This window comes from Rhinolophus sinicus, linkage group LG05, assembly GCF_036562045.2.
Source record: "Rhinolophus sinicus isolate RSC01 linkage group LG05, ASM3656204v1, whole genome shotgun sequence".
Classification (NCBI taxonomy): domain Eukaryota; kingdom Metazoa; phylum Chordata; class Mammalia; order Chiroptera; family Rhinolophidae; genus Rhinolophus; species Rhinolophus sinicus.
Window position 1 is genome coordinate 83,254,471 of NC_133755.1, and position 12,717 is coordinate 83,267,187.

A 12,717-nucleotide genomic window follows, 5' to 3' on the forward strand; every position below is an offset into this window, starting at 1 on the left:
AAAGCATTACGAGAATAGTAAAACCAAGTGGGTAGATATGTACTCTTTTAAGTTGAAAAAGTGATATTAAAAGACAGTAATGCCCAATAAGGATAGAATATACTTTATATATTTCATCATAATGGAAAGGACCCAGGAGTTCTGTTTATTAGCCTATTCTTTATTACTTTTCCCAGACCATATATGTTCTTTAGCTTGGCTCCTATACCATTCTTGCAGTTGGGGGTTACTTAGCATTTTATATTCTTTAACTGCTTTAGGATACATGTCTATTATGAGGCATGTAATGGGAAGAATTATGAAAGAGACAGTATCTTAAAGACTGAATTTTAATATAAATCATGTAGGTTTAAAAATCTGGGCAAAATGGTTCATGCAACTGAGAATATGGTCCAACTGGCATCTGTAGTTAATCAAGACTGTAAATCTAGAAGAGAGAAAATTATTTCCAGGACCCTCCACCCAGCTGGTCCACTCCTTTTTGGAGGCAAGGGGAGGGGTGAGGGTAGAAATTACTCACATAGAAGAAGGAGACAAGACCAGTGTGGAAACTAATCATAATCCCGAAGATGCAAGTCATCTGGGATGCTATGATGTGTAGTGCCGTGGCAGCCAGGTAAGCGCTGATTGCAGCCTCTGGAAGGTAAGTGGCAATGAAGCCAAAACCCAACATGCCCATTGATAGCTGCAGGGGGTTCAGACGGGAAAGAAAACACAGTGAGACAGAATGTCATCAAACCAGCCGTGATACCAATTAGGTTCTCTCCAGGGTGTTTCCAAGACAAACGTTAGGTTAGGCCCCTTTGATTACTCTTCTATTTCTCTTTCTCTAATCAACTGAAATGAATGAGATGAGGTAGGTCCTTGGTGTTCATTCAGAGGCTCCCTACAAGCACTAGACCACACTTATTTCTTCGCAGGCACTTAAGCTTCATTTCTTGCCCTAGAATCTACTGAGCATGTCGACTTAGGGTTAACAGTAACAACGTGATCAGAACAAGCCTTTGCCTTTCGAAAGGCTCTTTCATTAGAAGCCCTGATAGAAAGCCCTTTCCTGGAGACGTTAATATCCCTTTGAGGAATGTAGCTTTTCACAAAGAAAAAGACAATTGAAAAAACTTGAGTTCCAGCTCAAACTTCTTGGTTTTTGACTCTTATCTTTACTAAGAATGATTAAACTGAATTTCTGTCATCAGGATTTCGTATATATTTTATATATATATATATAATATATATATATATGTTATATATATATAAAACATAGTATTTTACATGTACATATGCATATATAATATATAAATATATATTTTAAATGTTGTGTAATATATAATAAAATAAATTATATATATATATATTTCTAAACATATAAAAGATCTAAATGATAGACACTAATCTATTAACAGATGTTACTTTTGGGGAATTAAAGGTTGGTGGCAATACTTTATCATTTATACATTTTACTATTTGAAATTTTTGCAATATGTGTGCCCAGCATTTGTAATAAAAAACACAATTGGAAAACTGATGGATAAAGGGTGAACCCCAACCCCCTTAAGAGGGTAGGTAAACTGGCACAGCCCAATGAGGAAGACAGGGAAAGGAAAACAAATCTTGAAGCCTACTATTGTCACCACTGTATTAGAAGCTCCCAGAAAACAAACAAACTTGGAAGAGTAAATCTTTTCGCTTTAAAAGCTCTTTGTTTTCAGTCTTCCAGTCAGTTGGGTGCTGTGTCTCCCTTAATCTCTTGTCATTACCACCCAATAAACTCCTCTACTCTAATCAGGCCAATCTTGTTTCCTGTCTTTTGTGATTGGCTGATTTCTACTTTGGTGCTTATGCACGCACCCCCCACCCCCCTTTTTTTTTTTTGCCAGCTCTGCTGATCCATGTCCATCCTCTTTCAAGAGCTTAATAAAGTTCCCCTCCTTCAGGAGGTGTGACGAAAAGAGCATGATTCCTGGGGATGGAGAACTTGGCTTTACTCCTGGCTCTGCCATCCATTGGCTGTGTGAGTTTGAACAAGTTAATTAAACTCCAAGCCTCAGTTTTCTAACCTACAAATTGTGAATAATACTCAACATGCAGTGTTTTGTATGGATTACATTACATAACACATGTAAAACACGCAGCTCAAATCTGAAAATAGTGACAGGTGCAAATACGTATCACTCATTCTTCCTGCCATCCTTTCCTTCCAGCTTGTAAATGGAAAATATCTACAATTAACCATAAAACTCTTTCTTGCTCAGCTGTTACGTGGCATCAAAATCTGTGTTAACATCATTTTGTAGGCAGCAATTTTCAGTCAGAGTTGGCCTGTGACATGAAACCTATCTGCCGTTCTTACAGAAAGCAAGTACTAAATGGTTAATGAATGAAAGAAAGGCTCAATAAATGGTTGTTTCCTTCCCAGACAACTCCAATCCAACTAAAGATTATTCTTTTATTTGATATTCTTTTGACATTGAACTCTTCACTTTTATTTAGTTTTCACTTTAAAATTATCTAGAGCATAGATTCTGGAGGTAGATCACCCAGACCCTGAATCCCAATCTGAGAGCTAGCTATGTGACCTTGGGCAATTCATTTAACCTCATTATACCATTGTTTCCTTAAAATAAGGACCATAGTAATACCCACCCTCAAAAAGGGGTGTCGTGAGGATCAAGTGAGATAATACACGTAAAGTGCTTTGAACAATGACTAGCACATGGCAACAAATGTTAGATATTATCATCTAGTTCAGACTTCTTTAAATTTAAAGTTTTTATTTTAGATAATTGTAGATTGATATGCAGCTGTCAGAAACAAAACAGAGAGATTTGATGCACTCTTTACCCAGTTTCCAGCCAATGGTAACATCTTTCAAAACTGTAGTACAATACCACAATTAGGATATTGACATTGATACACCAAGATATAAAAATAATTCCATCATCACAAGAATCCCTCCTGTTGTCCTTTTATAGCCAACCTCTACTTGTCTCTCACTTCCCATCCCTACTCTCAACTTCCATCCTCCTACCTCCACCCTCATCCTTAACCCCTGGCAACAATATGTTCTCCATTTCTACAATTTTGTCACAGGAATTTTACATAGGAATCATCAATATGTAAACCTTCTTATTTTCAACTCTATTCATTTTTGTTCTTCATTATTTCCTTCCTTCTGCTTGTTTTGGATCTAATTTGCTTTTGTTTTCCTAGATTCTTGCAGTGGGAGCTTAGATTATTAATTTGTGACTTTTTCTTTCTTCTACTGTATGCATTTTAGTGCTATAAATTTCCTTCTCAGCACTGCTTTAGCTGTGCCTCACAAATTTTAGTATTTTTTATTTTCATTGACCCTAATGCATTTTTTAAAAATTTCCCTTAAGACTTCCTCTTCAACCTATGGGTTATTTAGAAGTGTGTTGTTTAGTATCCAAATGTTAGGAGATTTTCCAGTTAATGTTCAGTTATTGAGTTCTAGTTTGATTCTAGTATGGTCAAAGAATACACTGATATCAGTTTGTTTAAATTTATTTTTATCTTATTATTTTATTTTTTTAAAGATTTTATTGGGGGAGGGGAACAATATTTTATTGGGGAACAGTGTGTACTTCCAGGACTTTTTCCAAGTCAAGTTGTTGTCCTTTTAATCTTAGTTGTGGAGGGCGCAGCTCAGCTCCAGGTCCAGTTGCCATTGTTAGTTGCAGGGGGTGCAGCCCACCATCCTTTGCAGGAGTGGAGGAGTCCAACCGGCAACCTTGTGGTTGACAGCCCGCGCTCCAACAAACTGAGCCATCCGGGAGCTCAGCGGCAGCTCAGCTCAAGGTGCCGTGTTCAATCTTAGTTGCAGGGGTCGGAGCCCACCATCCCTTGTGGGAGTCGAGGAGTCCAACCAGCAATCTTGTGGTTGAGAGCCCACTGGCCCATGTGGGAATTGAACCGGCAGCCTTCGGTGTTAGAAGCATGGAGCTCCAACCGCCTGAACCACTGGGCCGGCCCCTGTTTAAATTTATTGAGGTTAGTTTTATGGAACAGGATATGGTTTATCTTGGTATATGTTTTATGGGTCTTTGAAAAGAATGTGTGTTCTGTTATTAGATGGAGTGTTGTGTAAATGTCTCTTAAATCCCCTTAGTTGATAGTGTTGTTGAGTTTTATTATTTCCTTGCTGATTTTCTGTGTAGTTGTTTCATCAATTATTAAAAGACGGCTGTTGAAGTCTCAAACTACAACTGTGGATTTGTCTATTACTCCTTTCAGTTCTATTAGTTTTTGCTTCACATATTTTGTAACTCTGTTGTTTGGTGCATACATACTTAGGATTGCTATGTCTTCTTGATAGAGTGATTTTTTTTTAATCATTATATAATGTCTCTCTCGACCTCTGGTAATTTTCTTGGCTCTGAAGTCTACTTTATCTAATATTAATATAGTCAATCCTGCTTTCCTTTGATTCATATTTGTGTGTTATATCTTTCCATTCTTTTACTTTCAACCTGTTTATATCATTTTTGATGTTTCTTGTAGACAGCATATTTTAAATATGTCAATGTCTATTTTTAATGTAAGTGTTGGTATGTTAGGGCTTAAGTTTGCCATTTTTCTGTTTGTTCTGTTTTTCATTTCTCTTTTTCTGTTTCCTGACTTCTATGGGCTACTGGAACATTTTTAGAATTCCATTTTCATTTATCCATAGTGTTTTGAGTGTATCTTTGTATAGCTTATTTAGCGCTTGCCCTAGGCATTATATTATATATACGTAATATTAGAGTCTGGTGGTGTCAACATTTTACCAATTCAAGCAAAGTATAAAAACCATACTTTCATTTATGTTTGTTTATAAAAGAATTGTTTTAAATAATTTTATATGCATTTTGAATCAGATCAGTGTTATAATTTTGCTTCAACCATCAAACATAATTTAGAAAAAGCAAGAGGACAAGAAAAATCTATCATATTCATCCATATTTTTACTCTTTCCATTGTTCTTTCTTCCTTCCTGATATTTAAAGATTCCTTCTTTTATCCTTACCTTTCTTTGTAGAGAAATTTCTTCAGCCATTCTTTTTGTGGTAGGTGTGTTTGTAACAAATTCTCTTAATTTTCCTTCATTTGACTTCCCCTTCATCCTCAAAGGATATTTTCACTGGGTATACAATTTTGGATTGACAGTTCTTTTCTTTCAGTGAATGAAAAAATTGTGCCACTTCCTTCTGGCTTCCATGGTTTCTAATAAGAAATCTGCTGTCATTTGAATTGTTTTCCCCCCTGTAGGTAAAGTGCTTTCAATATTTTTTAAAAATTATCTTTAGTTTTCAGAAGTTTGACTATGCCTTGTCATGGTGTGGATTTCTAAGGATTTATCTTCTTTGGTATTTTCTCAGCTTCTTGAAGCCATAGGATTGTATCTTTTTGCCAAGTTTGGGGAATTTTCAGCTATTATTTCTTCAAGTATTTCAGACCCATATTTTTTCTTCTCTTTCCGGACTCTTACAACACAAATGCTAGAGCTTTTGTTATGTTCCCATTTGTCCCTGAGGCGCTGTTAATTTTTTTTTCAGTCTATTTTCTCTCTGGTGTTCAGATTGGGTAATTTCTATTGTTTTTTCTTAAACTTCATTGATTCTTTCCTTTGTCTCCTCTCTTCTGCTGATGAGCCCATTCTTCAAATTTTTAATTTTGTTTATTATATTTTTTCAGTTCTAAAATTTCCATTTTGGTTCTTCCTTATATTTTCTATTTATTTGATGAGAATAGTTTTTTGTTGTTGTTTGTTTGTTTTTTACTGATTTCAAACATATTCATAATTGCTTGCTGAAGCATTATTAGGGTGGCTATTTAAAAATTTTTCCAGATAATTTTAACATCACTGTCATCTCAGTATTGGCATCTTTTTATTGTTTCTTTTTTTTTTTTTTCTTTTTTCATTCAAGTTGAAATTTTCCTGGTTCTTGGTATGACAATTGGTTTTCAATTTAATTACACATTTGGGTACTATGCTATGAGACTTTAGATCTTATTTAAACTTTCTGTTTTAGCTAGCATATTTTGACAAGTGCTGTTAAGGGAAGGAGAGGGTGCCACCTTGTGATTGCCTGGTGAAAGTCTCGGTTCTCCTTTTAGCCTCCACTGACACCTGAGGCAGTAGGGACTCTTCATTATTGCTGGGCAGGGGTGTAAGTTCTGGCTCCACACTAGGCCTCCACTGATACTATCCTGGCTGGGAGAAACAGGAATGCCTTTACTTCTCCCCATGTGGCCTCTAATTATACCACAGCAGAGGGGAGTTGTCCTAATTACTGCTGTGTGGTGGTGAAACACCTGCCTCTTCACAACTTCTCTGACACAACCCCAGCAATAAGTAGGAAGGGTATCTCATTACTGTCCAGTGGGGATGAAAGTCCTCTCTATTTGGCCTTCTCTCCTTTTCTGACAAAACCCCAGTTGGGGTGGGTACCTCATTACAGCTGGTGAGGGTGGAAGTCTAGGCTTCCCACTTGGCCTTCACTGGCATGAATGGCGGTGACACCACAGTTCTGGCTTTTCTTGGTGTTTGTCTGGAGTAAATCAGTTATTGTGTAAATGTTTTTAGTCTTGCTAGCCTTTCTTGGTCCTGTGGCTATAAAGTACAGACTTCTGTTGGAGCTTTATTTTTCATCTGCACCTATTGGCATTTTTGATTTCTGGTTTCTTCAGACTGAGAAATATGAAGCAAAAAGAAAACCCAGGGAACCACTGTGTTGTTCCTTGTGTCCTAAGGTTTCAAGCCAGTTTGCCTTCTCTCCACCTTTCAGAGTCTTCTTACATTTGTTTTATATATAATGTTCCAAGGTTTCAAGTAGTACTTAGCAGGAGGAATAGAGAAAAGTACATCTATTCCATCTTCCTAGGAATGGAATGTCTCCTCCTTTATTAAATGAAAAAGTGAGGCTCAAAGGAGGGAACAGGACATGCCCAAGGCCAGTTAGATAATTAATAGGCTACTGACTTTTGCCTGTAATTTTGTCTTCTACAAGATTGATTTTTTTAAACTACAGGAATTATATCTTTTTTAATTTTTGGTCTCTGTTAAAGTGCCGAATTCATTTCTCTGTACCTAGTAATTATAATTTTTTGATGCTTACTAAGTGACAGGCTCTGGGCTGAGTGTTTTACATGCATTCTCTCACTTAATCCTCACAAGAACCCTACAAAACAAATATTATTATTCCCATTTTACGCATTTGAAAACTAAGGCCCACAAAGTTAAGATAATTTAAGTATGTTCATAGAGCTGGCAAATGTCAGGGCTGGGGTCAGCCCTCTATGATAGCCTGCCTTTGTAGGCTCCCAATAAATCCTTACATAATGAAAGATGGTCCCAGAGGACATCAGTGACATTAGCTAGAGAGTGGTTTAGTTAAAAATAAGAGAAATCAGTCTGGAATATGTGACTTTATTTCAGTGGGTAAAGCTTTAGATGGTAGACTCTCAGTAAAAATTAAAGACATTGCCAAAAATGAGTTTTGAAATTTTAATAAGTCATTGATATTACTGTACTTTAGCAGTGGTCCTGTCATTGCAGAAAAAGGATCCCAGGTCTGACTCTTACACTTACTAACCCCAAATATAGCATGTAAGCCTATCAGTGCTACTCTTGTTGAAAGAATATAAAGAAAAATTTAAAAGCATGAAATCATGAGTAGAACTCTAGACCATAGTCTCCAGGACTCTTCTTTAATCTTAGAGAAGGGACTGGTGAGAATAATCAATATCTCATCTAAATCAATGGTGGATGATTTCCGACAAGGGAGAAGTTTTTTCACTGAGGAGACGTCCTATCCACACATCCCATAAATTTTCCAAAAATAAATCACGGGAGTTCCAGGTATCTCATAATGGATAACAGCAGCAATTAAAGAAATGGGAACATCGGTAGCCCCTATTTATTTATTTATTTATTTAATTGATTTATTTCTTCTTCAGAGGTTCAGAGACTCGGATCCTACCTGAATAATCCCAGCCAGAAAAGTTGTGGTTGCCACCACACTCAAGGATCTGTTATAGGCCATATAGAATAAGGGGTTAGAAAAGTCATCTTTGATGAAAGTTCCCATGATCAGGTGGCCACTGTTGAATGGGTACAACTTCAGGACATTGATCATCAGAGCACTCACAAGGAAGAAGGGACCTAGTGAAAAAGATGTTTAGACAGAAGGTGAGGTTTTAAGTCCAGGTAAACTGACAGATACTGACAAAATCAAGGCATGGCTGATGTTATTTTGTCCTTGATCGGAAGAACTATTCTTATTTTAAAGTGGCCATTGAAAAGTAAGAAAGAGCAAGAAAAGAACTCTGGCTCCACAAACTGTGACCAACTCACAGAATTTAGATCTTGGTGGTCCAGGTATTAACCTCTTTCATTATGGGCATATGAAGTGGGATTCAAAGAGAAATTGACTAAATATTTATCAGTGCTTGTTCTCAGAGAGGGTGAAAGGTGAGATGGTGGTTTAAGTATCAGAAAACAAAGCTAATCAATAATAAGAATGAGAATACCTAATACTTGTAATACCTAACACTTACAAAGGATTTACTAGGTGCAAAATGACACTGAGCTGAACCTATTTCAAACACAAATTCATTTAGTCCTCATATCGACATGTGTATAGGAGCAAAGGCAAATCTTAATTTAAAATTACCTCACAGAAACAAAACTCTAATAATCCTTACTATCAGTATTTGGAAATAATTGTGAAATGCCCCCAGGAACTTGGAAATACGGGAATAAAATTGTCTCTCAATGTTCAAATGTAAATCAGCACCTAATGGATCTTAGTAAAGATGTGTGATATTGTCCTTACAAAAGGCAGAGCAGCGCACCACACCAAGCAGAATGTGGCAACCAGGCTGAACACACAAATACACCTGGAGCAACAGTGTGTCCGTCAGAATTATCAGTGTAGGTTGTGTAGGGAAGCCCAGGAAAAGGCTCTTCATTGGGTGCATGGCAATGCCTTCCCAAGACTGTTGGGGCATTTTGTGCTTTGATTTCTAGCAGGTTCATCTCGGTGAAGGACATGTGCAGATTATATGACCTTTAACTAGTTTGGTGCCTGGAACAGTCATTTCTAATTATAAAGTAGTAGGTGGACTTTGGAGTCTGAGAAAGAAAGTGCTGGTCCTATGGATTTGAGTGCTTTGATCACTATGACAGCATTTTCTCACTGTAAATTAATAAACTGACATGATTATTATAAATCAGACCCACAGAGTTTGGTTATTATGGGTCCTGCTGAAAGATGGACCCACTCTAGGAGTTTTGGCAACATCATTACTGGGTCTTCCTGGTTGAGGGCAGTCAGATTCCACTGTATGGTAATTTCACCAAAGAGAGTACTTTTGTCCTTTAATTCCTCTGGGAAACAGCTTGCTGGCCTGTTTATCTGGTGGTGACATTAATAATGACACACTAGAAGTGTTCCATTTCTAAAATCTGAACACTAACCCTCTGGATAGAATGTCCATACTCTGTCTCCTTTCTTTCTACCTTAAACACAGCTTTAAGTTGGGTTACTTAGCAATAAGTAAATAACTCAGGCGAGGACTTCATCCACCTCCTGTGCTTCCAGTACTGAACTCACCAATGGACATTTGATGACATGATCCAAAAATTACATAAATTACCGTAGAACAGAAAGCTGCATATGAGACATTGAGAGGAGGAATCAGTTGCCTTGTCAGCAAACTTAACGTCAGGACTGAAAAGCAAGATGATTTAAGTAAGAAGGGGTAGCCTGGCTTTTAAAAGTCACCTTAAATAAAAGCTATAAAGAATATTTAAAATAAAAATGATCTATGTATACAGCTGAGTATGTAATAGTATCCCTTGGCATACAGCCTTTAATTACTACCTTTTATTAGCTCCTTTGATTCCTGGCTTCTTACCCTATTGTACCACACGCTTTTACACCTCAGTTCTAAATCATAGACTTACACACCTTTCACGGTGAGGTCTTCACGCTAATCATAGGAAGCAAACATCACAGCAATAAGACCTCTCATTCCAACAGCTCAGAAGCAGCCTCACTTCCACCCCAAGCCTTAGTACAAGATCCCGGTAATTCTCCAGGACTGGAGATAAAGCTGGAGAACAAGGCAAGAATCACACTTAACTGACTTGTCTCCAGGTTGGTATGTGCTGTCTCTCTTCCATTTGCTAATCACTCTCATCTTTTCCTTTAGCTCTTTCTTTAATACTTACTTTCTTTTCTAAAAAGCACCGTGAGAATTAGGAAATTTTGAAGCAAATGGATTAACATGCATGGTGTCATCCCTTTGATGTCTCCTGCCCAGAAGCGCTCAACTTACATCATACCCGTGTGCTCATCTGAATTCAGTTACGAGTCCAGTGAACCAATGTATTGTCTTAGATAAGCAAAGCTTTTGTTCAAACATATACAAAAACAGAGTATAATGAACCCCCGTGTACCCATCGCCCACTTCAACAATGGTCAATTCATGGCCAGTCTTGTTTCGTTTCTGCCCCTACTTCCTCTCCTACTCCATACGATTTGGAAGCAGATCCAAGACATTAAATCATTTCATCTGTAGATATGTCAGTATGTATTTTTAAAAGAAGACCGTCTTTTCATTTAACTACAGTATCATCACCATACCTAAGAACTTAATAATGTTTCTTTAACATTACCAAATATCCAGTCTATGTTCACATTTCCCTGCTTAGCTCATAAATGGTGGTTGTGGCAGAGAATCTCTAAGATGACCTGCAATGGCCAATTGGAATTCATGCCCATGTGTGATCCCCACCTCTTAAGTGTGGGATGGACCTTGTCACTTGCTTCTGGTAGATAGACTGCAACAAAAATGATCGAATATCATTTTTGAGATTAGGCTGCAAGAAGACTGTGGCTTCTGTTTTGATTGCTCTCTGGCTCTCTCTTTCATTCAGGTCACCGGCTGCCAGAGTTGGCTTCAAATGTGTGTGACCTATGCAGTCACATAGAGCCCTGCGCTAAGTAACCTCCACACTTGGCTTCATTTTCTACTCTGACCATCTTGAAATTCTGAATGATTTTTGAACTAGGGGCTCTGCATTTTCATTTTGTATTGGGTCCCACACATGTAGTGGGTCCTTCCAGCTGCCATCTTGTAAGGACACTCAGGCAGTCCATGGAGAGGCACACATGGCAAGAAAACCAGGCCAGCCAACAAATACATACGTGAACTTGGAAACTGATCCTCTGAGATGAATGACAGCTTGACTGAAACCTCATGAGAGACCCTAAGCCAATATAGTGGGTTTTGGGGTGATTTTAAAAAAATAATTTGCTATTATATGATGTGCTTTCGTTTACACTGTTTGTGCTTACATCAGGACTCAAATAAGGTCTCCATATTGATTGATATGTCTCTGAAGTCTTTTGTAATTTATAGGTTCCCCTTCCACATTTTTTCAAAGCAAATCTCTATTGATTACAAGAAACAGAAAACCTGCTCAAATTGGCGTAAGCAAAATAGGAAATTGATTAAGAGTACAAAAGGCACAGGAACCAGAACTAAAAAGCCTTCAGGATCCTAGGCAGCTACTTCCGCATTCTCTTTGTCTCCAGGCTTGCTCAGTCTCCTGTCTTTGTTTCCACTTTGGGGCTATTATGAACAATACTGCTAAGAATATTTTTATACACAGGTCTCCTGCTGCATAGATTTAGAAGTGCCTTGAGATAACATACCCTGAAGTGTAACTACTGGGCCATTTACCAGAAAATGTCAAACTGTTTTCCAAATGGTTGTCCATTTACCCTCCCTCCAACATTGTATGACAGTTCCCATTGTCCACCTCTGTATTAGCACAGATATTATTATTATTAGACTTTTAATTTTAGTGTGTATGAGTTAGAGTGTAACTCATTTTAATTTTAATTTTCACTTCATTGATTACCAATAATGTTGATCAACCTTATTGTTTCCTTACAGATTTGTAGTGTATATATTATAGATGTAAGTCCTTTGTTGTGTATATTATTATAAAGATCTCTCCCGTTCTGTGGTTTGCTTTCCATTTTTTTTTGTTTTATATTGGGGAACAGTGTGTTTCTCCAGGGCCCATCAGCTCCAAGTCCTAGTCCTTCAATCTAGTTGTGGAGGGTTACCAGCTCAGCTCCAAGTCCAGTCGCCATTTTTAATCTTAGTTGCAGGGGGCACAGCCCACCATCCCATGTAGGAATTGAACTGGTAACCTTGTTGTTGAGAGCTCACACTCTAACCATCTGAACCATCCAACCACCCCTCTGGCAGCTCAGTGGCAGCTCATTGTCTTCAATCTAGTTATGGAGGACGCAGCTCACTGGCCCATATGGGAATAGAACCGGCAACCATGCCGTTCAGAGCTCGCGTTCTAACCAACTGAACATCTGGCTGCCCCCACTCTCCAATTCTCATGGTGTCTTTGAATGAACAAAAATTTTTAACTTTTACTTAATTCAATTTATCAGTCTTTTCCTTTTAGGTGAATGCTTTTTGTGTCTTGTATAAGAAATCATTTCCTACTTCAAGATCATGAAGATATTCTCCTATATTATTCCAAAAAATCTTTATTGTTTTACCTTTTATGTTTAGATCTTTAATCTACCAGGAATAGATTTCTGTGTATGGTGTGAGGTAGAGTCTAAAAATTGTTTTTTCATATAAGAATCCAATTCATTCACATAATTTATTAAAACA

At 37.5% G+C, this 12,717-nt stretch overlaps 1 protein-coding gene across 10 annotated transcripts in view; it reads right to left on the bottom strand.

Annotated features, from left to right (window-relative positions):
• Positions 1-12,717, bottom strand: part of SLC26A8 (solute carrier family 26 member 8) — an 80,206-nt gene that overhangs the window by 39,326 nt on the left and 28,163 nt on the right. For 7 of the 10 annotated variants that reach the window (XM_074332851.1, XM_074332853.1, XM_019738821.2 and 4 more), the window contains exons 4-6: positions 9,618-9,734; positions 7,983-8,164; positions 521-685 (exon numbers count right to left, since the gene is read on the bottom strand). In XM_074332851.1, coding sequence (XP_074188952.1) covers positions 521-685; positions 7,983-8,164; positions 9,618-9,734 — 464 coding nt within the window. The remainder of the gene's footprint in view (positions 1-520; positions 686-7,982; positions 8,165-9,617; positions 9,735-12,717) is intronic. The other 3 variants (XM_074332852.1, XM_019738820.2, XM_019738822.2) reach the window with 2 other exon arrangements.